The sequence below is a fragment of the Geotrypetes seraphini genome, chromosome 2 (assembly GCF_902459505.1).
Source record: "Geotrypetes seraphini chromosome 2, aGeoSer1.1, whole genome shotgun sequence".
Lineage (NCBI taxonomy): Eukaryota > Metazoa > Chordata > Amphibia > Gymnophiona > Dermophiidae > Geotrypetes > Geotrypetes seraphini.
Genome location: NC_047085.1, coordinates 208,437,852 through 208,464,396, shown reverse-complemented (window position 1 = coordinate 208,464,396; position 26,545 = coordinate 208,437,852). Strand labels below are relative to the sequence as shown.

General features: G+C 48.1%; 1 protein-coding gene across 1 annotated transcript in view; it reads right to left on the bottom strand.

The window, feature by feature from the left end:
- LOC117355785 (oocyte zinc finger protein XlCOF6-like) overlaps positions 1 to 26,545 on the bottom strand; it is an 80,683-nt gene that overhangs the window by 29,368 nt on the left and 24,770 nt on the right. The window contains exon 5 of the mRNA XM_033934824.1: positions 24,613 to 24,746. Within this exon, the coding sequence (XP_033790715.1) occupies positions 24,613 to 24,746 (134 nt within the window). The remainder of the gene's footprint in view (positions 1 to 24,612; positions 24,747 to 26,545) is intronic.

The window sequence follows — 26,545 nt, the reverse complement described above, 5'->3', positions numbered from 1 at the left end:
ATTTTTTGATTCAATTGAAATCCCATTTTAGGCATCTTTGCAGAAAAGGTTGTGTTTGCCAGTTGGCAAAAAACAAACAACAAACTGCAAATATTGTACAAGATGCAGGTGTTGTTTATTAGTAGAAAAAATGCAGTAATATATACAACCTTATTACCAACCAGGGGACCCGACACGGTCCGTGTTTCGGATAACATGCCTTCCTCAGGGGTCCATGGTGGTTAAGGTATGAGACAAATCGCACAAAAGATATCAAACAAATGCCATTGCGTAGTATTTGCTTGTCTACATTCGTTCCGTATAAGCGTTTTGTGCGATTTGTCTCATACCTTAACCACCATGGACCCCTGAGGAAGGCGTGTTATCCGAAACACAGACGATGTCGGGTCCCCTGGTTGGTAATAAGGTTGTATATATTACTGCATTTTTTCTACTAATAAACAACGCCTGCATCTTGTACAATATCTGCAGTTTGTTTGTTGTTTTTTGCTTGCTGCTTGCTTCACTGCAGACTACGTTAGATTCTTCTTTTTTTTGTTTGCCAATTGGCGACAGTATCAATTCTGATAAACTTTCACATTTGAGAGTTATTTACACATAAAAGTTTAACATGATACTTATCCTATGGATATGAGCTCCTTTAATCTGAGGAGAGGCGAGTTAACCTTCAGGGACAGCGACAAGTTAATCAACTGGACGGTGAGCACTATGACATTTCTTTACCTTTAATTTCTTTGGAAAAACCCTCAGAAGTAACTCTGGACTCACTATGGGATCTTATGGCCGGACTAGTGAAGACCATAAGTCCCAAACTTCAGTCAATTGAGGGGAAATTATCTCAACATTCTACTGAACTTAAAGAATTGAAAAATGATATGACTGCCTCTAATTCCTCTGTTCAAAAGCTTGAACAGGAAATTAAATCATCCAAACAACTACAGGAAACTTTAATGAAAGACAATATTAATCTTAGAAGAAAGATGGAGAACTTAGAAAACAACTTAAGATTAATTAATTTTCCTAGGCTTCCATTGACATCACCTAGAGAAATGTTTAAAAGATATTTTCTTGAAGTTTTGGGGGCCTCAGAAGATTCATTACCTCCTTTATCACGAGTCTATTACTTACCTAATAAGATTAAATTACCAAAAAAGTCATCGGATCAAGGACTATTGGATGTATCGGAGTTATTGGAAAAATCTGATAAAGAGGCTGTAGAACCGAGTACTTTGATTATAACAGTAGCTCTCTCTATTGATAAAGTATGGTTGTTAAAACTATTCTTTAAAAATAGACAGAAAGAATTTATGGGTTGTAAAGTGCAGGTATTTCCTGATTTATCACGAGAGACTCAAAAGTGTCGTCGTGAATTTCTTATGTTGGAGCCAGGTGTTATATCTTTGGGTGCTACTTTTTATTTGCGACACCCTTGTAAATGTATAGTGCATCACCGATCAGTTAAATATGTTTTCTTTGAGCCTAATCAGTTGACTTCCTTTTTAGCGCTCTCCCGATTGGAGGTAGAAAAATCATAAGCTCTAAGATTATTGATTAATCCCAGCAATCTGCCCTCCAGCTAACTTTATGAAAGAGTATACATTTGTTCAATTCTTCTATCTTTGTTTTTGATAAGAAATCTTGGATCCAAATTTGAGGACTTGAGCATTTTAGTTTATACATGATTTAAATGTTATTGGAATGTTTCTTGCTTTATGTGGAATTGCTAATTTGCTTTCTGTACAAGTATTCTTGATTATATGATTTAAAAATCAATAAATATATTTAAACATAACATGATACTTACTAATGGAAAATTGGTATAGTTGGAAAGTTAACACCACTGATATATTTGTGCCTATTTGCTTCACTACAGAAGATATTTAATTGGATAGACAAAAAAGCACAGTTACTTACCGTAACAGGTGTAATCCAGGGACAGCAGGCAGATATTCTCTACATGTGGGTGACGTAACCAACGGAGCCCCCTAGAGGACATTTTCGCAAGCAGACTTGCTTGAAGACCTTCAAGCTTGCGATTGGCCTGCGCATGCGCACGAGTCCCTCCCGCCTGACCTAGGGCATGCGTCTCCTCAGCGTGGCCTCAGTTCAGATAGCTAGCAAAGAAGCCAACCACGGGGAGGTGGGTGGGTTGTGAGAATATCTGCCTGCTGTCCCTGAATAACACCTGTTACGGTAAGTAACTGTGCTTTATCCCAGGACAAGCAGGCAGCATGTGGGTGACCTCCAAGCTAACCAGAGAGGGATGGAGGAAGAGTTGGCAATTTAGGAGAATAGATTTTGCAAAACTGACTGGCCAAAGTGGCCATCACGCCTGGAGAAAGCATCCAGACAGTAGTGAGAGGTGAAAGTGTGAACCGAGGACCAAGTGGCAGCCTTACAGATTTCCTCAATGGGAGTTGAGCGGAGGAAAGCAACAGACGCCGCCATCGCTCGGACCTTGTGGCCTGTGACTCGACCCGGCAGGGAGAGGCCAGCCTGAGTGTAACAGAGAGATACAAGCGGCTAACCAGTTAGAAATGGTCCGCTTAGAAACAGAGCGACCCAAGCGATTGGGATCGAAAGAGAGGAACAGCTGGGGAGCAGAACTATGAGGAGCATTGCGCTTCAAGTAGAAGGCCAGCGCACGCTTACAATCAAGAGAATGCAGAGCCACTTCTCCAGGGTGAGAATGGGGCTTCGGAAAAAACACAGGAAGAACAATGGATTGGTTGATGTGAAACTCAGAAACAACCTTAGGCAAGAATTTAGGATGGATACAGAGAACCACCTTATCATGATGGAAGACAGTGAAAGGTGGGTCTGCTACCAAGCCTTGAAGCTCATTGACCCGACGGGCAGAAGTGAGAGCAATAAGAAACACAACCTTCCAAGTAAGATACTTCAAGTGAGCCCGCGCTAGCGGCTCGAACAGAGGTCTCATCAAATGAGCAAGGACCACGTTAAGATCCCAAACCACAGGAGGAGGTTTAAGGGGCGGGTGAATGTGGAAAAGGCCTTTCATGAAGCGGGAAACCACAGGATGAACAGAGATAGGCTTCCCATCATAGGCTGATGAAAAGCAGTAATGGCACTAAGGTGGACTCGAACCAAAGAGGACTTGAGTCCAAAGCCAGACAAGTGCAACAAATAATCCAGGACAGCATATAGGGAGGCAGAAACCGGCTCCAGCTGTCGAGTAGCACACCAGGAACAAAAGTGGGTCCACTTCGGATGGTAACATTGGCGAGTGGACTCCTTCTGAGACGCTTCCAGGACGTCCAGCACAGGCTGGGAGAACTGGAACAAGGGCATTAAGTCTGGAGGAACCAAGCCATCAAGTGCAGAGACGGGAGGTTGGGATGAAGCAGTGAACCCTGACTCTGCGTAAGCAGAGAAGGAAAAACAGGCAGAAAAAGAGGTTCCCTGGAGCTGAGCTGCAACAGAAGGGAGAACCACGGCTGTCAGGGCCATCGAGGAGCTATCAGAATCATGGTGGACCGCATGGACTTGAGCCTGACGAAAGTCTTCAGAATCAGAGGAAATGGAGGGAACGCATACAGAAACAGGTCCATCCAGTCCAGTAGAAAAGCATCCGCCTCGAGTCTGAGAGGGATGTAAACCCTGGAGCAGAAATGGGGCAACTGGTGATTGAGGGGGGACGCAAACAGATCGACATCCGGAGTCCCCCAACAAGCAAACACCTGACGCAGAGTCATGGAATGGATGGACCACTTTTGAGGCTGCAGAAGATGACTCAACTTGCCGCCAGACAATTGTGCTGGCCCTGAATGTAGATTGCATGAAGGAATATGTTGAAGTGGATGGCCCATTCCTAGAGCCACATCGCCTCCTGGCACAGGGACAGGGACCCTGTGCCCCCTTGTTTGTTGATATAATACATGGCGACCTGGTTGTCCGTGCGGATCAGCACCACTCGGTCGCGAAGCAGGTGGTAAAAAGCCTTCAGGGCGAGGAAAATCGCACAAAGCTCCAGCAAATTGATGCGACAAAGACAGTCGACACTGGACCAAAGACCCTGAGTACGAAGACCGTCCAGATGAGCCCCCCCCCAAGCATAGGCCGACGAGTCCGTCATGAGGACCTTTTGCAGAAGAGGATGAAAACGAAAACCTCTGAAAGATTGGAAGAGAGCATCCACCAACGGAGAGACTTCTTCAACAAAGGAGTAACGACAATGTGTCGAGAGAGAGAGTCCCGATCCTGGTTCCATTGGGACGCAAGAGTCCACTGAGGAATACGAAGGAGAAGTTTGGCAAAAGAAGTCACGTGAACCGTAGCGGCCATGTGACCAAGGAGGACCATCAGGAGCCGAGCCGGGGCCGAGGACAGATGGGCCACCCGCTGGCATAAACGAACAAAGTCCTCTTGCCAAGGCCGAGGCAAGAAGGAGCGAAGACAAACCGTGTCCAGGACCACTCCGATGAACTCCAGAGACTGGGATGGACAGAGGTGAGACTTGGGGAAGTTCATCTCGAAGCCGAGACTCTGAAGGAGCAAGATGGTTTGATTCGTCGCTCGCAGAACTTCTTGGCGAGAGGACGCTTTGATCAACCAGTCGTCGAGGTAGGGAAACACCTGTAGGCCGCGGAGACGCAGGGCCGCAGCAACCACAACCAGGCATTTCGTGAAAACCCTCAGAGAGGCCACTAGGCCAAAGGGAAGAACACGATACTGAAGATGGAGATCCCCCCACCCGGAATCTCAGATACCGGCGAGAGGCCGGGTGTATTGGAATGTGCGTATAGGCCTCCTTGAGGTCCAGTGAGCAAAGCCAGTCACCCTCATCCAAGAGGGGATACAGAGTCGGGAGGGTGAGCATTCTGAACCGTTCCCTGACCAGAAACTTGTTCAGAGTACGGAGGTCCAGGATTGGACGCAGATCCCCCGTCTTCTTGGGCACCAGAAAGTACCGGGAGTAGAACCCCGTATTCCACTGGTCCAGGGGAACCTCTTCGACCGCCCAGAGGCGAAGAAAGGCCCCAGGTTCCGATAGAAGGAAGGGCAGCTGAGACCGGCCCAAAGGAAACTCTTTTGGAGGGAGGTCTGGAGGTACGTGACTGAAGTGAAGGAAGTACCCCTCTCGGATGATGGAAAGCACCCAACTGTCAGAGGTAAGGCTTTCCCACCGTGCATAGAAATGATGGAGACGCCCCCCGATAGGGAGGGGAGAAGTCTCCAGAATGAAGGGAGCCCGAAGGCTCATACTGGGATTGTCAAAAAGACGGCCCGGCCTTCGCCGGAGCCGGCGGTTGGACCTTAGCTTGTCTCTGCTGCTGCTTCGAAGGAGGCCGAGAGAATGCAGGAGTAGTTTTCTGGGGATACCTCCGGAGAGGGATTTTGTACTGCCGGGCCGGGGGGGGTCTTCGGCTTAAGACGCACCAGAGAGGCGAAGGACCATTCGTGCTCCGAGAGGCGCTTAGTGGCCGCCTCAATGGAATCATCAAAAAGCTCATTATCCACGCAAGGGAGGTTGGCCAGACGATCCTGGAGGTTCGGGTCCATGTCAACAATTCTGAGCCAAATGAGGCGACGCATGGCGATTGCAAAAGCTGTGACCCTTGAGGACAATTCGAATGCATCATAAGCCGCCTGAAACATATAGAGTCGGAGTTGGGAGAGAGTCTCCTTGAGAAGACGAAACTCTGGATGGCGAGAATCTGGCAGGTCCGCCCAGAAGGAGTGGAGGACTTCCACACAGAACCGGAGATAGGATATGAAGATAAAGTTATAATTGAGGACACGGTTCGCCATCATCGAGTTTTGATAAAGACGGCTACCAAACTTGTCCATCGTATGGCCCTCCCGCCCCGGCGGGACAGCAGCATACACATTCGAGGGGTTGGATTTCTTCAAGAAAGACTCAACCACCAAGGATTGGTGAGAAAGCTGAGAATTTTTGAACCCCTTAATTGGGATCGTCCAGTAGTGGGACACCAACTTGGAGGGAAAAGCCGGGACCACATAAGGGGTCTCTAGGTTCCGCAGGAAAGTCTGCTGGAGAACCTGGTGCAGAGGCAAATGTAGTGCCTCACGGGGCGGATGAGTAACCCCCATCTCTGCTAGGAATTCCTGGGTATAACGGGACTCCGACTGGAGGTCCAGGTTCAAAGCCTTGCCCATGTCAGCAATGAAACGAGTGAAGGAAGAGTTTCGAGAAGAAGACTCATCCTCAGGAGGAGATCCCGAATGGGATCTTGGTGCAGCAGAGGAGGGAGAAATCTTCCTTGAGTAGCCCTCTGGAGCCTCTGAGTCCCCTGAATGGGAAATCGAGGAGGCTCGGCTAAAGCGCTTCGGGGGCGTTGAGGAATGACCTTGCATAAGATGGGTCGGAGAGGACCCCGGAGTCCGAGGAATCCGCACACGGGTCCTCGGAGAAGACGGGGCAAAAGAAAATTCTTCCATCGGCTTCGAAGAAGACCCTCGGGAGGCAGACCAGCACCTCAAGGGAGAATGCACGGTAGAGTCCAGTTCGAGGGTGTGCTTGGAAGGTTTCGCAGTCGTAGACCTGCCCCGAAGAGGCGGGGAGGACCGCAGCCTTTTAGGAGGAGCAAACCTCAACAAAGTAGCGGGTGAAAAATCATCGGCACCGAGACCAAAGGAGGTTGACTCTGGGGTGCAGCAGTGCGCTCCTTCGGGGGCGACCTCGAGGAAGAGTATTCCCTACGTGAGGAGGCACGCTTTGAATGATGTCTTGAAGAGGCCAATGAAGCGGCACTCGCATGAGACTCCGAGGTAGGCTTCTTTGCCGGCACACCTGAGGAGGCAAGAGGAGACTTTCCCAAGGCTGGGGTAGTAGGAGGAACCGAGGCCGGGGACTTCGAGGCCGAGGTCCCCGACGCCGGGGCCGAGCTTGAGGCCTGTCCCACAGGATCCATAGGGCCAAACAGTTGAAGAATCTTGGCCACTCACCGACGAAGAGCCCACGGTTGCAAAGTTGCACAACACGGACACGACTCAGCACGGTGTTCCGCACCCAGGCACTCCACACACCAACGATAGGGATTGGTGATGGAAATAACCCGGTTGCACTTAGTGCAGTTTTTGAACCCAGAACAGGGCTGGGACCTAAGCAAAAGGGCAGCCGCGGCCTTGCGAGGCCAAGCGGCCAGAGGAAGACCGGAGGCCCGGTCAAAAAACACAAAGGGAAAAAAAGAAAGACGTGAGCACAGTGACTTAAATGAAACTAAAAAAGAAAGCCGCGGTGCAAGAAGGACAATAAGATCACGCACAGCAAGGGAGCAGTGCTTCTGGCTCCGCGGAAAACATTGAACTGAGGCCACACTAAGGAGACGCATGCCCTAGGTCGGGCGGGAAGGGCATGCGCGGGCCAATCGCAAGCTTTAGGTCTTCAAGCAAGTCTGCTTGCAAAAACGCCCGCTAGGAGGCAACGTCGGTGACATCACCCACATGTAGAGAATATGTTGCCTGCTTGTCCTGGGATAATCAAGATATATTTATTAAAAAATTATAATAATTATGGAACTTAGCTACCAACAGTCGTTGATGAGTTAAATTTATGCATAGTATTTACTTAAAGCCTGATATTTCCACTTTATAAAAGTTATTTAGTTGATAAGACATGGAAGAAACTTGGTTCCATCAATAACTGAAGTTTGTGATCAGCCTGAAGGACTTGCTAATGTTTAGATGGGGACTATTTATCAAAGTGCATTACTGGAACTCCATTCAACATGAGATGAAATTAATACAAGAACAATGTTATATAGCAAAGATTTGGCTACTAGGAAGAGCCACCTGAAGCTGGAAGAATCTTCCATAGTATGCCTCTACATACTTTTAAAAGCACAGATGGAATAGCATTAACTCCTGAAGATTTTAAATGTTGACTGGATTATGCTGACTGTGAAATGATTGGCCAGTTCTAATAAGACAGCTATGTTTAAATTAGTATGAGGATAATTCTATAAAAAGGAGCACCAACAACACACACAAATACTAAATAATCATATACTGGCATAGAAATTATTAGGAAAGGAAAACAAAAATAAGATTTAATGCCTTTGTATCAATGGTGTGACTGCACCTTCAATATTGTATGCAATTGTGGTCACTGAATCTCAGAAAAGGTATAGAGAAGGGTGACAAAAATGAGAAAGGGGATGAGAAAGCTTCCCTGTGAAGAAAGACTAAAGAAGTCAGGACTCTCCAGATTGGAGAAGAGATGGCTGAGAGGAGATATGATAGAGGTCTATAAAATACTGATGGCGTGGAATGGGTAGATGTTACTTGCTCGTTTGCTCTTTCAAGGACTAGGGGGCATGTACTGAAGATGAAAACAAATCTGAGAAAATATTTCTTCACTCAATGTGTAATTAAACTCTGGAATTCATTACCAGAGAATGAAGTAAAAGCAGTTAGCCTAAAAAGAATTTCCTAAAAGAAAAGTCGATTAAGTCATTATGAAAATTGTCTTGGGAAAATCCACTCCTCATTTCTAGGATAAGCAGCATAAAATCTGGTTTACTCTTTGGGGATCTTGCCAGATACTTGTGACCTGGGAGGGCCACTGTTGGAAACAGGATAGTGAGCTTGATGGACCTTCGGTCTGTCCCAGTATGGCAATGCTCATATTCTTGTAAATGCTGTTCTATAAACAGACACCTATTTGAGATGGAATGTGGTGTGAAAGTGGGTGTGCAGAGTCTGGGTGGGGTATAGTTAAATTTTACTATATTATAATTTACCTATGTTTTCTGCATTTTTTGGCACACTGTGTGTGAACATTTTGAAGTGACTGTGCCTGGTATATATGCATTTACCTTACTACACAAGCATTCTATAAAAAGAAAGTAGGTGCCTGCTTTCTTTTGCAGTAAAGGCTTCAATATTGCCAACACTGAAAAAAGACAAATGCATTTCATTTCATTCTTACTGTGAAAAACACAACTATATTAGAAATATCACATTCCCAAAGCTGGCATTCTAATCACTACATAAAATGTTTGTGCCCGACACCAATCCAGAGATGAGCATTTGGAGCTCTACTGCTGCATGCTGGTGACAACTGATCATGCTATGGGAATTTTAATGTTGCAACATAAGCTAAGCTGAACCATACCATGTGACTTTGCTTCTTCTTTGTCCAAATCATGCTTGCTCTTCTCCATGGCCCAGGAGATAGAGAGGGCATTGGGCTGGCTGTCTCTTCAGATCTTTAGAGCAGCTGCATCTGCAGGTAGACCCATTTCTCTGTTCTGGCTGGTGCCATACCTAGATGGGGAAAGCAAGCAAGTTGTATGCCTGTCCGTTTGCACAGCTGTGCTCTGCGAGACCAAGGAGCAGTCAATAATTCATCTCAAAGTGGTACTGTGTTGGAGCATCATGCATGTTCAGGATGAAGGAGAATACCAAAATGCTTAAGCAATTTGCATTTTCCCAAGGGCCATGAATGGCTGCCCAAAAAGCAGATACAAGGAAAGTGTTTTTTAATTGTTTTATATGCATAAACAAAAAAATGGAGCAGGAAGAGCACTACTGTCCCTCACGCACTCAGCATCACCTTCCAAGTACTCTGCAACAAAACACACTGACATCATTTTTACCGTATATACTTAAATATAAGCCAAGATTTTTCAGCCAAAAAATGGCTCAAAATTGGGTCTCAGCTTATATTCGGATCAGCGCTTACCACACCTCCCTTCCGGATGTATTGCAGACCTCCGCTGGGCCTGCTGTATGACCTGATGGTCCAGCAGTGAGCCGGGACAGCAAGGATCTCTCCCGTTTCCTGTCCTGGCCAACTCTACAAACTTTCACCTCTCTCCCGCATACCTTTCGAAACCCTGATGGTTCAGCGATGTACCAGGGCAGGAGCAAAATTCCTGAGCTCCTGCCCCATCCAGAGCCGCTAGCTGAATGCTAGCGGTTCAGTATTGGGCACAAGCACAAGGAAGCTCGCTCCTGCCCCAGTACATTGCTGGACCACCAGGGATTCGAAAGGTATGCAGGAGGGAGGGTGGTAAAAGTTGTCAGTTAGCTGGGAGCAGGAGGGATTCCTCCTGTCCCGGCCCACCGCTGGACCAACAGATCATACAGCAGGCCCAGCAGAGGCCTGCAATACATATATTGGGGGGGGGCAGGGAAGGAGGGGGCTGGGTACAGAGCCTTGCAGGGCAGGGTAGTGAGGGAGGGGGTGGATGGGAGCAGAGCCTGGCAGGGCAGGGCAGGGCACTTGAATATTAAACTACTTTCCCCCCCCCCCCCCGGTTTATATTTGAGTCAACCTTATTTCCTCCTTTTTGGGAGGAAAAAGTTTACCTTGGTTTATATTTGGGTTGGCTTATATTCGAGTATATACAGTAATCCTTTTCCTCCACCAACTGTGGAGTATGACATCATTTCCCATTGGGACTGGTCTTCTGGAATTGGCAGGATATGAACAGACTCATCTCACTACAGATGCCCCAGAATTCAGAGAGTAGAACCCCCCCCAACACAAAAAATGGCAAGAGATGCACGAGGGTATGCTGAGAATCTAACAGTAAGTTAAGCAAACCTGGGAGTGTAAGCAGTGAAGCACAGATAGGTGGGTTGTCGCTTACTGTCTAACACTATCACTAACACAGTCTAATAAAAAGAGCAAACTATTAGTTACCCAGCTTCTGGATTTAAACTGCAGCAATGGTACAATTGTATAAGGTTCCTTAGTAGGCTGGAAAAACTTGCATGAGGTGACTGATTTAAAAAACACACATGGGAGTATGGGAAGACTAAAAACCCGAAAAGCAGCTTCACTAATGTCAATGGCTATGGATTACTACAATATTTGATAAGACATGAAAAAGGGACTCAATGCCTCCCATTCAGGCAATGCGCAAATCTCGAGGACCATCTGGATGCCTCTCAGCATTGAGAGAGTGTTGAAGCTCGAACATCACGCTGTCCACTCACTGAATCTCCTCATGAACTGCTCTTTGAAGACTGCTACCCACAAAGACATAGGGAATGCAACAGCAGTGGCAACATCCAACAGAGTCACCTGAAGGGTAACAGGAGCCAAGTCTCAGATTCTTGGGAGGATGATGCGGTCAGAATTTTTCACTGTACAATTTGATACTTTCTGCTAGAAGGAAATCACTAAGCGAGAAGATTAGCTGTTCTCATGTTGGCAGTGCTTCAAGAACACCGGTGAGACTAGTGCCACACTCTGATGAGGTGCAATATGAAAGTGTCCTAGCCTCAGTCTGGTGTTTGGCATCGTGAGTCTTTGACGTCCATGAATTCAAGGATGGATTCTTCCTCCTCTTTCAGCAGGACTCTGATCACTTGTCCTTATGACCTCTATAAATTCTCAATATCAGGGTGAACAGTGTACACTTTAGATGCCGATACATTCTGGGACCTATGATGACTATTTATTCTGATGCTAAAGTTGATGGACTAGACTTCTCAGCACCAAAATTTGTTTGTGCTGTTTTTCCTGATCACAAAGACATCTCTCGTCCATCTGTGAACATAATTTAAAACAAGCGTGATCATGATTAGGCCCCTTACATTGTGGGCACCAGTTATGGGCATCCATAATGGATATGGTCCTGTTGAATAAGTGTACTTTTTAAAAGACGCTGGGGGTTCTTTTCTGAAACAAATCATTTGAAAAAATAGCGACTAGGAAATAAAATAACTTGATATTAAACACAAGTACCCTGACTGGGAGTTCATCGTCCTCAAACCAAAATCTACAATGAACTAGGACAGGAAAAAGAAATGGTCAAAACTCTAGCTAAGACATTAAAAGAACAAAAAAAAAGCATTGCACAATAGTGACAGAACCACAAGAAACATACAAAACAAGCTCAGTGGAAAGATAAAGACTGAGGTGGTCCCACCTATAGCAGCAGGTAGAAAGTGGTGTGCGTGCATGATGAAGCAACTCAAAAAGCTTCAAGTACATAATAAGCTGAAGAAGCTTTCCCATACAGGCTCCATCGGTTTTGTCACCCATGCTATGAGGACTTACCGTCCTGCTATCTTCAGATGAACTGAACTTGCCAAATTGAAAAATGGCATTTGTTAATAATTTTAGAGAAGGATGTCTATGTAAGAAGTCCAAAAAACAAAAGAACCATACCCTTTTTAATCTAAATCGTGCCCTTGGGATGGGTCCCAAAGTGACGGGCTGGGTCAAGAACTGGTTGAGTGGAAGGTGACAGAGGGTAGTGATCAATGGAGATTGCTCTGAGGAAATGGATGTTGCTAGTGGTGTGCCTGTTCTTTTTAACATTTTTATAAACGATATTGATGAAGGACTGTTGGGTAAGATTTGCCTCTTTGTGGATGATGCCAAAATCTGCAATTGAGTAGACACCCCAGATGGTGTGAATAACATGAAGAAAAATCTGGCGAAGTTTGAAGAATGGTCTGAAATTCGGCAGCTAAAATTTAATACTAAGAAATGCAAGGTCATGCCTTTGGGCTGCAAAAACCTGATGAAACGGTACAGTTTAGGGGGTGAAGAACTTATGTGCAAGACAGAAGAGCAGGACTTGGGTGTGATTGTATGTGATGATCTTAAGGTGGGCAAACAGACTGAAAAGGTGAGGGCGAAAGCTAGAAGGAGTGCATAGGGAGAGGTATGGCCAGTAGGAAAAAAGGGATATTGATGCCCCTGCATAAGACTTTGGTGAGACCTCATTTACAATTCTGGAGGCCACACCTTCAAAAATATATAAAAAGGATGGATTCGGTCCAAAGGAAGGCTACTAAAATGGTGCATGGTCTTCATCATAAGGTGTATGGGGAGAGACTTAAAGATTTCAAATCTGTATACTTTGGAGGAAAAGCAGGAGAGGGGGAGATATGATAGAGATGTTTAAATACTTATTTGATGTAAATGTGCATGAGTCGAGTCTCTTTCATTTGAAAGGAAGCTCTGGAATGAGGAGGCATAGGATGAAGTTAAGTGGTGATAGGCTCAGGAGTAATCTAAGAAAATACTTTATTACAGAAAAGGGTGGCAGATGCATGCAACAGTCTCCTGGTAGATGTGGTGGAGACAGAGACTGTGTCTGAATTCAAGAAAGCCTGGGATAGGCCTTTATCTACCAAGTTTCTATTTTATATAAGACAACATGGGCATCTCTATTTTAAAAAGAGAAACATCCAGAACAAGTCCCAATTGCAGGCAAATGCCAACACATGCACTTACATCTGCTCTGTGGTATAAATGTAGTGTTTATTCTAAGCATGTTCTCACATTCTATGAAATACACACATACATCAATCACAACTCTGCCTTCAATTTGCTTAAACTATATCCTCAAGAATGCTTAAACACAGATCATGCAAAAGTAAGCCCATACTTTTCATGTCCCCTTTGTGTGTGCATATGCAATTGTGCAACTTTATAAAGAGTCCCTTTACTGTGTGTTAAACAGATATATACTTTATTATTCTTGGGGGAATTCTGTGCAACTGCGCAATGCAGAATTATCTCTGTTCTGCACAGAATTTAGCATCAGCTCTCCCTCTCTCCATCTGTGGCCCGAATAGCTGCTGGCAACATCTTTGAGCAGCCTATGCAAGTTCTGTAGGCTTCCCTCTGCCACGTTCCCACTATCGATGTCGCTTCCTCTTTCTTCACAGGCAGGACCATGGTAGAGGGAAGCCTGCAGAGCCAGCAACAGGTTGCCTATTGGAGCATCGGCATTGCTGAGGTACATAGGGAGAGCCTTAGGAAGAGGGGAACATGCAAGGTCAGGGCCTTCATTCGAGTAGATGCCATTTGATGCAGAGGGGATAAAAGGGAACAGAGAGGGAGTGACAGATGAGAGGGGGAGGGGAAAACCGGTCATACATGTATGGGTTTTTGGGGAGGTAGGAAAAATAAGAAAGGCTGGTTGGAGAAGATAGGGGAAAAAGGGTAGGATGCTGGCAGGTGGGGAGGGGGGACAGGGGTGAAAGGGAGAGAGATGCTGGCTGGTGGGGCGGGGGAACGGGATGAAGATGGTGGGGGGAAGGGAAGAGAGAAAGAGATGCTGGCTGGTGGGGAGAACAGGGGTGAGATGCTGGCTGGTGGGGGGAACAGGGGTGAGAGATGCTGGCTGAGGGGACAGGGGTAAGAAGGTGAGAGACAGAGATGTTAGCTGGGGGGGGGGGCAGAGACGAGGTGATGCAGATACGTTTTTCACGGTACAATTTGATACTTTCTTCTAGAAGGAAATTACTAAGCAAGAAAAACTTGAAGGCTTTGTCTGCTCTATTATAATTTAAATGAAAATACTAGATTGTACTGAAATTCTACACTGTGAACCAAAACCAACACCTTTGCTATGGTCAGCATAACTCCTACAAAACTGGTTAAATATCAGTCTTTCTTAGCATAGAGAAACCTAATTGTATACTGAATAGCCCTTCAAAATATTTTTAATCTTGGGGGCAGTAAATGGTTTCCATGGGACCAGTCAGTTCTTTGACAGCTTGAAACTTTTGTGCCATCTGAATAGTTCTTGGCCTCCAGCCTTCCGACCTGTTGAACCTGACTCTCTAAAATGTTTCAAAAAACTGTCCAAAGTGCATTTCTTCCAATATTTGGATGGAAATTCCCCAAAATTGTTGATATATTACCTCTTTTGTAGTAGAATGCTGACTGTAACAGGTATCTGGGGAGGGTTTGGTCCACAATGTAGACTGGCCTTCAGTTGTATAAATGCCATCTCCAACACCACAAATGCAGAGAGAAGTTTTTCACTGTTCAATTTGATAATTTCTACTAGAGAAAGACAGTTAAGGGCAGAATGCACAATACTCCAACAAATACCATGTTGGGAACGATTTTCTTTTATAGGGCTATGAACAAATAGCATGAAAATTATAAGCATGCTATTTGTTTGGAGTAGCCCTGTAAAAGAAGGGAGAAACTGCACCTGGTGTTTGCTCAGAAGAGCATTCACTAGGCACAGCTTTCTCCTAACCTGACAGCAGCCACCGTTGTCCTTCGGAGCTGCAAGCCGACTGAGCTTCCCCTACCGAAACTGGAGCTGGTGAGGGAAGCCCATTAAAAAAAATAAAAAAATTAAATCTGCCAGGACACCAGGACCCCCTGTACATCAGAGTATTAGGAGGGATGCCCAGTCCCTCCTTGCCTCTTCAAAATAGTGGGTGTTCTGGGGCATCCTGGAATACACTGGGAGAGGCCTTAGGTGTCTAAGCCAATTAGAGCCTTAGGATACACCGGGAAGGGGAAGGCCACACTTTTGAAGAGGCAGGCCTGCTAGCAGGAGGCAGTGGGCACCCCTCCTGCTGATCTTTGATTTAGAGGTACTGGGGGGAATGGGCCCCTGGTAACAAGAGGGAGTAGGCATCCCTCCTGCCAATGCTCTGAGGTACAAGGGGTGGGGTGGGGGGTGTCCCGGAGTTCTAAGGAAGTTCCCGGCCCATACAACTGTGTGTGTAGGAGTCCAATGAACCACCAGGTAGTTTTTTTTTGTCTTGGAGCTTGGCAGGACAGGGGGTGTGTGTGGAAGGGGGGAGGGATCAGTGGGAGAGAGGGATGGTTTTTTAATGGATTTTGGGGCCTTTACCGGCAGGGTCAGCTATCATAGTCTTACTTTCCTGTCGGTGCCTAAGCCAATTAGCATTAAGGCACTGACAGAAAAGCAAGACTAACAGCGCAGACCCTGCTGGTAAAGTTTAATGGGAAACAACATATTTCCTTGCTGTGCTCATTATAATACTACTGAGCTCCTTGTAATGCATTAGCATAAGATTCTCAGTGGCTGCTACAATGATAGGTAGCAGCCATGGGAGAATCCTTTTGTGTATTGGCAACAGAGTATATGCCATTTGAGGGATGCTATCTCCATTGTATCGGGACCTAAGTGAGAAAAAGGTTCTTTGTTTTCTCTAGTATAATTTTACACATACCCACATTTATTTTATTGAATCCCTACTAGACTAGAGGAGTGTTGTGGATATTTCAAAATAGTCTATAAATACACAAATATATTACATAGGGAGAAATTAGGTCCTTACCTGCTAATTTTTTTTTAGTCCCTGCAGATCAGCACAGAAATGGATGGGTTTATGCTCCTCTGCCAGAAGGTGGAGACTGAGATGCTAACTTTTGGCTACAGCATAAGTGGGCTGTGCAGTCCCTATTACACTCAGTCTTAACAAATAGCCAAGCAGAAAATAACTAGGCTGAAAACAATAGCATCCCAACTCCACACTCATATAGAGCAAACAAGGAAAAACACTGTTGGATACCGATTAGAACAAGAACCTTTCAGACAAACCCCACGGTTCCACAGCTAAACCAGCCGAACCAAATGCCGCTGCTCTTTTAAACTCCCCTAATAACCAACTCCTGCAGAAAAAAACGTACTCTGCGAAAACACACCAAACAAAAAGCACAGTTACTTACCGTAACAGGTGTTATCCAGGGACAGCAGGCATATATTCTCACACATGGGTGACGTCATCTACGGAGCCCCGGCGCGGACAGCTTTTCAAGCAAACTTGCTAGAAGTTTCAAGTTTGCACACTGCACCACGCATGTGCTAGCCTTCTCTCCCACTAGAGGGCGCATCCCCACCTCGTGGTCCTCAGTTCCATATCAAGCAAAGAAGCCATCCCCGGGGAGGCGGGCGGGTTGTGAGAATATATGCCTGCTGTCCCTGGATAACACCTGTTACGGTAAGTAACTGTGCTTTATCCCAGGACAAGCAGGCATGATATTCTCACACATGGGTGACCTCCAAGCCAACCAAAAAGGGCAGGTGGGAGGATGGCGAATTATGAAAACAGGTTACGTAACACCGACTGGCCAAACCGGCCATCGCTTCTGGACAAAGAGTCCAGACAGTAATGGGAGGTGAACGTATGAACCGAAGACCAAGTGGCAGCTTTACAGATGTCCTCCATAGGCGTGGATCGGAGGAAAGCAACCGAAGCCGCCATCGCCCGGACCTTATGTCCCGTGACTCAACCCGAGAGCGGGAGACCAGCCTGAGCGTAGCAAAAAGAAATACAAGCAGCCAACCAGTTGGACAAGGTGCGCTTGGAAACAGGGTGACCCAAACGATTTGGATCAAATGACAAAAACAATTGAGGAACCTTCCGATGAGACTTAGTGCGTTGGAGATAAAAAGCCAACGCCCTCTTACAGTCAAGCGTGTGAAGCGCCACCTCGCCAGGATGAGAGTGGGGCTTCGGGAAGAAAACCGGAAGAACAATGGACTGATTGAGGTGGAAATCAGACACAACCTTAGGCAAAAATTTGGGATGGGTGCGAAGAACCACCTTATCATGATGAAACACAGTGAAAGGAGGATCCGCAACCAGAGCTTGCAGCTCACTAATCCGACGAGCGGACGTGAGCGCAATCAAAAAGACCACCTTCCAAGTGAGAAACTTAAGAAGGGATTTGTCGATAGGTTCAAAAGGTGGCTTCATCAATTGAGCCAAGACCACATTAAGATCCCACACTACAGGGGGCGGTTTCAGAGGAGGATGAACATTCACAAGGCCCCTCATGAAACGAGACACTAAAGGATGCAAAGAGAGAGAACGACCATCGAGATGCCGATGGAAAGCTGAAATGGCACTAAGATGCACTCGAATGGAGGTCGTCTTCAGACCAGCATTTGACAAATGCAACAGATATTCCAACACCGAAGACACTGGGACCGAACCCGGGTCCAGGTGGTTCGAGAAACACCAGGAGGAAAATCTGGTCCACTTCTGGGAATAACAAAGCCTAGTCGAGAGTTTACGGGAAGCCTCCAGAATATCCCGCACAGACTGAGAAACAGGAATCGAATTCAAGGGGAAAGAAACCAAGCCGTCAGATGTAAAGACTGAAGATTGGGATGTAAGAGCGAACCCCGACTCTGAGACAGCAGAGAGGGAAAGACCGGCAGAAGTAGAGGGTCCCTGACACTGAGTTGAAGTAGCAGGGAAAACCAGTGCTGTCTGGGCCAACGAGGCGCAATGAGGATCATAGTGGCTCCGGTCGATTTGAGATGCACTAGCGTCCTCAAGATTAGAGGAAAAGGAGGGAACGCATAAAGGAACCTTCCTTCCCAGTCGAGAAGAAATGCATCGGTCTCGAGACGGTCCCGGGAGAACATCCGAGAACAGTAGAGAGGTAGTTTGTGAGTCTCGGGTGAGGCAAACAGATCCACCTGAGGGGTCCCCCAGCGGTCGAAAACCTCTCGTAGAACCCGGGAGTTCAGCGACCACTCGTGTGGCTGGAGAAGACGACTGAGTTTGTCCGCCAGACAATTCAGTTCCCCCTGGATGTAAACCGCACGCAAGAAAATGTTCTGAGAGACTGCCCATGACCAAAGGCGCAGGGCTTCCTGGCACAAAGGCCGAGAGCCCGTCCCCCCTTGCTTGTTGACGTAATACATGGCCACCTGGTTGTCTGTCCTGACGAGCACCACCTGGTCGCGCAGGAGATGACCGAAGGCTCGAGCAGCCAGAAAAATGGCACGAAGCTCCAGCACATTGATGTGACATCGACGGTCCGCAGCCGACCATAGGCCCTGCGTTCGAAGACCGTCCAGATGAGCCCCCCACGCATACTCCGAAGAGTCCGTCGTCAGGACCTTGCGATGCGGAGGTACGCGAAAGAGCAAACCCCCGGACAGATTGGAAGAGTTGGTCCACCAACGGAGCGAGCGTCTCAAAGAGGGAGTCACCACTAGTTGACGAGACACTGGATCGCGATCCTGACGCCACTGCAAGGCCAACGTCCACTGAGGAATCCTCAGATGCAACCGGGCGAACGGCGTCACTTGGACCGTAGATGCCATGTGTCCCAAAAGCACCATCATGCGTTGAGCCGACACCCTCTGCAGCTGCGAAACCTGACGGCTTAAACGAAGCAGTGCCTCCAGCCGGGGAGAAGGAAGGAAAGCTCGGAGGAGAACAGTGTCCAGCACGGCTCCTATAAACTGGAGGGATTGAGTTGGGTGCAAGTGAGACTTGGGAAAGTTCACCTCGAACCCTAGACCCTGAAGAAGTGAGATAGTCTGTTGGGTCGCTGAAATAACTCCTTCTCTGGTCGGGGCCTTGATCAGCCAATCGTCCAGATATGGAAAGACCTGCAACCCCCGGGAGCGCAGGGCAGCCGCGACCACCACCATACACTTCGTGAACACCCGAGGGGACGAAGCCAGACCGAAAGGGAGGACCCGGTACTGAAGGTGCAACTCCCCGACTTGAAATCTTAAAAACTTGCGAAAGTCGGGATGCACCGGAACATGGGTATACGCTTCCTTCAAATCCAGGGAGCACATCCAATCCCCCTCGTCCAAAAGAGGATACAGAATCGGAAGCGACAACATACGGAACTTCTCCCTGACGAGGAACTTGTTGAGCTTCCGGAGGTCTAAAATGGGGCGCAAGTCCCCGGTCTTCTTTGGGACCAAAAAGTAACGGGAGTAAAACCCCCGGCCTTTCTGATCGCGAGGTACCAATTCGACTGCCCGGAGGCTCAACAAGGCCCTGGCTTCTTCTTGGAGAAGGGCCAACTGGCTCCGATTGGGCGGGCAAGCCCCGGGAGGCATGTCTGGAGGTTGCCTGGAGAAGTTGAGCGAATAGCCCTCTGAGACGGTCCGGAGCACCCATGCGTCTGACGTAATCTCTGACCAAGCCCCGGCAAAGACCGTAAGCCGACCCCCGATCGGAAGGGGGTTGGGTGCAATCGCGGCGGGGGCCAGCCCCCAGCCGCCCATCCCGTCAAAAGGACGGCGCTGGCTTGGATGCCCCCTGCGTGGCGGGCTTGGGAGGACCCCCCTACCCTGTTGGGGTGGGCGTCGGGGTGGAGGTCTCGAAAAGGCAGGTGTCGATTTCTGAGGATACCGCCTAGGCGGCTGTCTAAACGGCCTTTGGGGCGTTGGCTTCGGTTTTGGGCGCACCAGGGATGCTAGCGAACGCTCCTGGTCCGAAAGCCTCTTGGTCGCAGCTTCCAAGGAGTCGTCGAACAATTCCGACCCGACGCAGGGAAGATTAGCCAATCGCTCCTGCAGGTTGGAGTCCATCTCGAGGGTACGCAGCCACGCCAGCCGGCGCATAGCTACTGCACAAGCCGATACCCTCGAGGCCAACTCAAATACGTCGTATACCGCATGAAATAGATATAGTCGGAGTTGGGACAGGTTAGACATAAATGCGGCAAACCTGTCCCTGTGCGAATCCGGGATGACACCCTGGAATTCCGGCAAGTCCTTCACCATCGTTCTGAGGTAGGAAGAATAGGAGAAGGCATAATTGAGGACCCTCGTCGCCATCTGCGAATTAGCATACAGTCGGCGGCCAAATTTATCGAGGGTCCGACCCTCTCTACCTGGGGGGACCGCAGCAGAAACCCTGGAAGGCTGCGATCGTTTAAGAGCCGACTCCACGAGGAGCGACTGATGGGAGAGCTGCCCCTTGTCAAAACCCTTAGGGGGAATCGTGCGATATTTAGATTCCATCTTAGTGGGCACCACCGCGACTGTAAGAGGGGTCTCGAGGTTCCTAAGTAAGGTCTGAAGGAGGACCTTGTTTAATGGAAGGCGGGGGGATTCCCTCGGGGGGGCAGGAAGATCCTGCTCCTCCAAAAATTCTTTAGTATGATGGGACCCCGCCAACAGGTCCACCCCCAGGGCCTTTGCCATGTCATGGACAAACTTCGAAAAAGAAGTCGTCCGTGCGGGCGGGGAGGGTGTCCGAGACTTCTCAGCAGAGCCGAAGGGAGAGGCTTGGCGAGAATACCTCAAGTCCATACCGGACCCCGATCCCCACGAGGCACGGTCCCGTGACCTCGAGGGGGTCGGGGACCGATCCCGCCTGAAAGACCCCCTGGGGGAACCCCCCGGGGTCCGAGGTACGGAGGCCTTTCCCTTCCGCCCCGGCGAGGAGGCACGGGAACTCTCCCGGATCGGGGACCGCAAAAGAACTGGGTTGTCTAGTCGGAGCTCTTCGACTCGCAAAGCCTCGCCCTCGGGCGGCGTCGAGCGACCACGCCTCGAGGCCCAAGAACGTTTGGCCCTCTTCAGGCGGTGCTTCGCCCGAGGCTTGCGCGAGGAGCCCCGGGAAGACTTCGAGGACGAGGTCGAGGAAATCCGGCGCACCCGGCGCTGCTTGTCCCGGGGCCGAACACTACCCTCAGGCTGACTCACCGTGGTCGGGACCGAGGGGAGAGCCGAGGTCGAGGCCGAGGGTGCTTCGGCTGCGGAAGCCCCGGTGCCCGAGGCCGAGGTCGCCAACTGCGGGGCCGCCGAGACCGTAGCAGTCGAGGCCGAAGCCTGCTGCAGGGACTCAATGGCCCCGGACAGCTCCGAGGAGATCAACGCCCGGAGCAAGTCCTGGAAAACCGGGATCGTTAGACCCTGGGGCAACACCTGGCGATGCTCCTCAGAGGGCGACCTCGGTCTCGAGTATTCCCTCGGGGCTATCGCCTTAGATACCTTGGGCTGGGCGAAGGCCGAAGTCCCCGCCGACAAAGCGCCCGAGGATGGCTTCTTAGATCCAGGAGCTGAGGAGAGAAGTGGAGACTTACCCGAGGCCTTGCTGGACGAGGCAACCTGCTTCGCGGGCATCGAGGGTCGAGGCGAGGCAGGAGGTCCCGATGCTGAGGTCGAGGCCGAGGTCGAGGCCGGGGCCGAAGCCGAACTCGAGGCCTTCCCCGTCGGGACGTCGACGGAAAAAAGGTCCGCCATGCGGGCTTTGCGGCGTGTGAGAGCCCTTTTTTGAAAGGTTCCACACTTAGGACTGGAGTCTGTCGGGTGTTGGGGCCCCAAGCACCTCAGGCAGCACCTGTGGGGATCTGTGATCGACAAAAGCCGTTCACACTTACCGCACTTTTTGAAACCCGTTACGGGCCGGGACATAGGCCCAAAAACAGGCCGGGAACGAACGAGGTTCCCGGGCCGTGGCTACCGGGAGCCCCCGGAGCGACGAAAAAGAAAAAGATTTTTTTTTTTTTTTTTATAAACAAAGAAAAGAAGAGCAAAAGTGTAAAAAAACGCAGCGACCGCGTCGAAAAAACGTCCACAGCCGCGGCGACAGAAGGCTAACAGAGCACAAATTTATCCACAGGGCTTCTGGCTCCGCGGATGAAAATGAACTGAGGACCACGAGGTGGGGATGCGCCCTCTAGTGGGAGAGAAGGCTAGCACATGCGTGGTGCAGTGTGCAAACTTGAAACTTCTAGCAAGTTTGCTTGAAAAGCTGTCCGCGCCGGGGCTCCGTAGATGACGTCACCCAAGTGTGAGAATATCATGCCTGCTTGTCCTGGGATAATGACAGGTTTGTCTAGGGCACCTAATATTTTTACACACGCTCTGGTTAATGAGGTGAAAGAGAGTCCTCCAGAATGTTGAAAGAGGAAGAACCCTGTAGATGACCTGTGGTTTCTGGGAGATGGGAAGCACTGGGGAACAGAGAAGCCAGCTAGTTCTATGGGTGCTATGGGTATATGAGTAGTGCCAATTAGAGAATGACACGGGAAAAAATCTGTCCCCGTCACGGTCCAGTCACCGGACCACCATCCCCTTCACCGCCCGTCCCCGCCATCCCCTTCACCGCCCTGTCCCCGTCCCCGCAGCATCCACCCTTCCCTCTCGCCACCTCACCGCCCTTCAGCGGCCCGAGAATCTCCCTCCCTCCCCCTTACCTTCGCAGCGTAAAGAAACTTAAGGGAGGGAAGGTGAGCGGCCCCTTCCTTCCCTCTGGCCAAATCTATCTCCCTCCCTTACTCCCCCTTACCTTCGTGGCGCTTTAAAAAAGAAACTTAAGCCAGCAAAGCCTGCCTGTGCCGCCCTGCAGTCACGTGTGTGTGGGCGGAAGCTTCCTCTCTGACGCAACCGGAAGTTGCATCAGAGGAGAAGCTTCTGCCCACACACACATGCGACTGCAGGGCGGCACAAGCAGGCTTCTCCAGCTTCAGTTTCTTTTCTAAAACACCGCGAAGGTAAGGGGGAGGGAGGGAGATAGATATGGCCGGAGGTAGGGAGGGGGCCGCGTGCGATCGATGACCTTGCGCCTTCCCTCCCTTAACTGCAGGGACAAGGCCATTCACCGCTCCACGGGGCAGTGGTTGGCCTTGTCCCCGTGCCCGCAGTGAACACTTTCCCCCACCACCACCGGCTAGCCTTGATTGTACCTAGAAAGAGGTAATTTCCATTAAGTTTATCACCCCCAATCATTTTGAAAAGTTGGCTCCTATGCTGAGGAGTAATGATTCTGGCTTGGTGGTGTGAGGCACTGCAATTTGGAAAGAGCATAGGAGCTAACTCTTTGGGTGCTTAAGCACCCTCTATATTGAGCAAACTCCTTGATTGTATTCATGGAGAAGTAATTTTCTCTGAGTGTAGCACCTCCAATAATTTCAAAAAGTTGGCTCCTGTGTGATAGACTAGGGCTGAAGATTTCTTACACAGACTGTGCATTGTACCTAAGTGTTGAATTATATTTTTTTTTCAGAGGACGAATAACAAAGCCCGACGTGTGCCTTTTGGTTTCTGTGTGGAAGCAGCCGCTGATTCACTAGGGTCAGCGTGAGATCAGCAAGTGGCCAAGTCCCAGCCCATTCCCAGTGTGTACTCCAGCCCATCTCAATCAACCCTCTTGGGAATCACCTGCTGGAACCTCCTCCTCACGCGCATGAAGCAATAGTTAGCAGGCACGCTGTCTTTTCAGGTTTCTCCGCTACCTTACTGGCATAGCATAAGCCATTCACATCCTTGATTAATGGAAACTTCAGTCGTGTTAAAAGCAACATACCTTCCCAGAGCCAGTTGATCCCACACAGGTCTGCTCATGGCCTTTCCTCTGCTTGGTCCCTCCTTAGGACGACTTCCGTCTTCGTGAAAATAGGAAGTTGCATCATTTGGACAGGACTTGGCAGAGGTAAGATCACAAGCAGGCCTGTGTGGGATCAGCTGGCTCTGGCAGGAGGGAGGGGACAAGAAGATCAGTGAGTGGTAAGCACAGATTATTCCTCTGCAGGAGCAAAGCTTTTTATTGCTCCCTGGGAGCAGTGAAAAGCTTTGCTTCTGTACCTGCCGGTAAAGGGCTCAAATTTTTTTCTCATTCCTGCAGTTTTACCGTGGTTTACTGTGGGAACGGTCATTCTCTAACTGTTGCTTCAAAAATACCTTTCAAGACCCAAAAAACTGTGCAATATGGGAAAAATGAGGATTAAGCAGAAATAAACACATTGCACCAATATCTTGAAAGTATGGAGCTGCAGCTTACCATTTAACAGCAGCAGTGTAGCCAGAAATCAAATCTTGCTTTTCCCACTCTTCTCCTTATAACCTTGAGAAAGTCATTTGACCCTTCATTACATCAGGCACAAAACTTACATCGTATGACCTCTTAAGTAGGAAAATTTTTATTGTGACTATGTAACTCACCTAGAGCCTAGATCTGGAAAAGTGAATCCAATCTAAAACCCCAATCTATGGATTATTAAGGGATTTAGTGGAAGCACAAACTTAAAAACTAAAAATAAAAAAAAAATCAGAAACATGATGTTATGAGCAGAGAAAGGCACGAAAAACATTTTACAATAAATTTGTTTTCTTTTGGGGGGGGGGGAACAAAACGAAACACAGCATGCGCTACATCTCTCACCAGTATGAATTCGCACATGCTGTATCAATGAGGCTTTCAGTCTGGTCTTGTAATCACAATGCTGGCATTGATATGGTTTAATACCAGCATGTACTCCCATGTGTCTCTGCAAAGCCATTTTGGAGGAACACTTCCTATCACAGAGGAAACAAGTTTTGTTAGGGCTGAAAAACAATATAGCCATTTATTGAGGAAAACACAAAATATACTAGCTATGAAACAGGACTCATGGGCTTCTATAAAGAGCACCCTAAGTTAGGTGTCATTTAGATACCCAAGTGCCAAAATAAGGGTAAAACGACAGGTATGCGTGTAAGTGAACTTAGGGCTAGATTCACTAAGGGCATGGATCTGATCTAATATTTGAGGGATGCAATTTGTGTCCGGGGGGGCCGATTCACAAATCGCCCTCATGCAAATGAGGGTGCTCGGAATCACGCCCCCAACCGAGCACCTGGATCGCTCTATAGCGATCCTGATGCATGCGCAGACCATCTGTAGAGGGCCCTCCGTGCCCAGCAGAGCAGGAAACTTCTTCTTTTTTTTTTTTTTGCTTCGCGAGCCTGTGGTTTTAACCCGCTTTAAGCCCATGGGTTAAAACCATGGGCTTGCACTGCGGGAAGGGCGGGAGAGTCAGGGCGGCAGGAGAGATTCGGGGCAGAGAGCAGGAGATCGGGGCAGAGAGCAGGGCGGCAGAAGGCAGGGCAGTTGGAAAGGTCCTCAGCAGTCCCTTATTTTTGGATCGGTCAGCCCAGTCGGTGTCCCTCTTTTATTTTTTTGTGACCTCGCTGCCTGCCTACATTTGAATGCCATTCCCCCTCATTTGCATGCGCGGATCGGAGGATGCTTGGGACAGAGGTTAGTGAATCGGGTCAGAGGGAAATCGGGTTGCAAAGGTGTCGCTAAATGGTCAGAATCTAGCCCTTAGGCACTATGCTACAACCAATCCCCTAATGGGTGGGTCATGGGCATTTCCATTATCTTAGCACACTTTATAGAATACTTTAATTTGTGCACACAACTGCAACATTTAGGCATGCCCATTTACACCAACCACACACATGACATAAGTGGTTGTGCCTGTAGCCGAGTACTTTTTGACACATCTAATAGGATTCTATTAGAATCGTAGGATTCTATTAGATGTACTACGAGTGTGCCACTATAAAATATTACAACAAAATCACCCCAACGTAAGCAAAAAAATTTCTTGTCAAAGCTACAATACTAGTGCTTAAAGGGACACAGAATGGAAGCAAAGAAAACTCAAATCTATCAAGAAGACAAGACTACTTTAAATCTTTAAAGAGCAAATTACAAGGAATCTGCTCTACTGCTTAAAGCCAAGGCGGAATCCCTGTTCCAGCCGCACACCATCATAGGTACCCCGCTGTGTGCTAATAGTGCCCCTTCATTTGAGACTTCAGATCCACTGCGTTTGTGTTTTTGGCTTGTAGTCTTCCAGTCCCTGAGGAAGGGGTTTTTTCAGCCTTGAAACTTGGCTTGGCTGGACATTTTCAAGATTTTTTTTAAAATATATTTTTTTTAATTGAGAAATTTTAACAATGTTACAACACACAGTAAAGATATGGAACATAAAGAAATAAATATACAAGAAAATACAGTTTTAAAACAGAAGCAAATCCATCTAGCCCACAAAATAGAAGGAAGCCTTCATTCAATTTAGGCATAATAAGCCAAAGCAACCAAAATGGAGGGAAAAAAGGGACCCCTCCTTTAATTTAATAGAGTGCTATTTTATACTTGCTACCCCATTAACTGAAAATACAAATAAATAAGCTAGGTTTTACTTCCTTGAAGAAATTATTCTAACTGTAACGGGTCCCAGAAAACGTAATCTTTATCTTGGATATGTAAAAGACACAAAGGAATTTTAAGAAAAAAGTTGCTCCTAACTCAGCAGCTTTAGGTC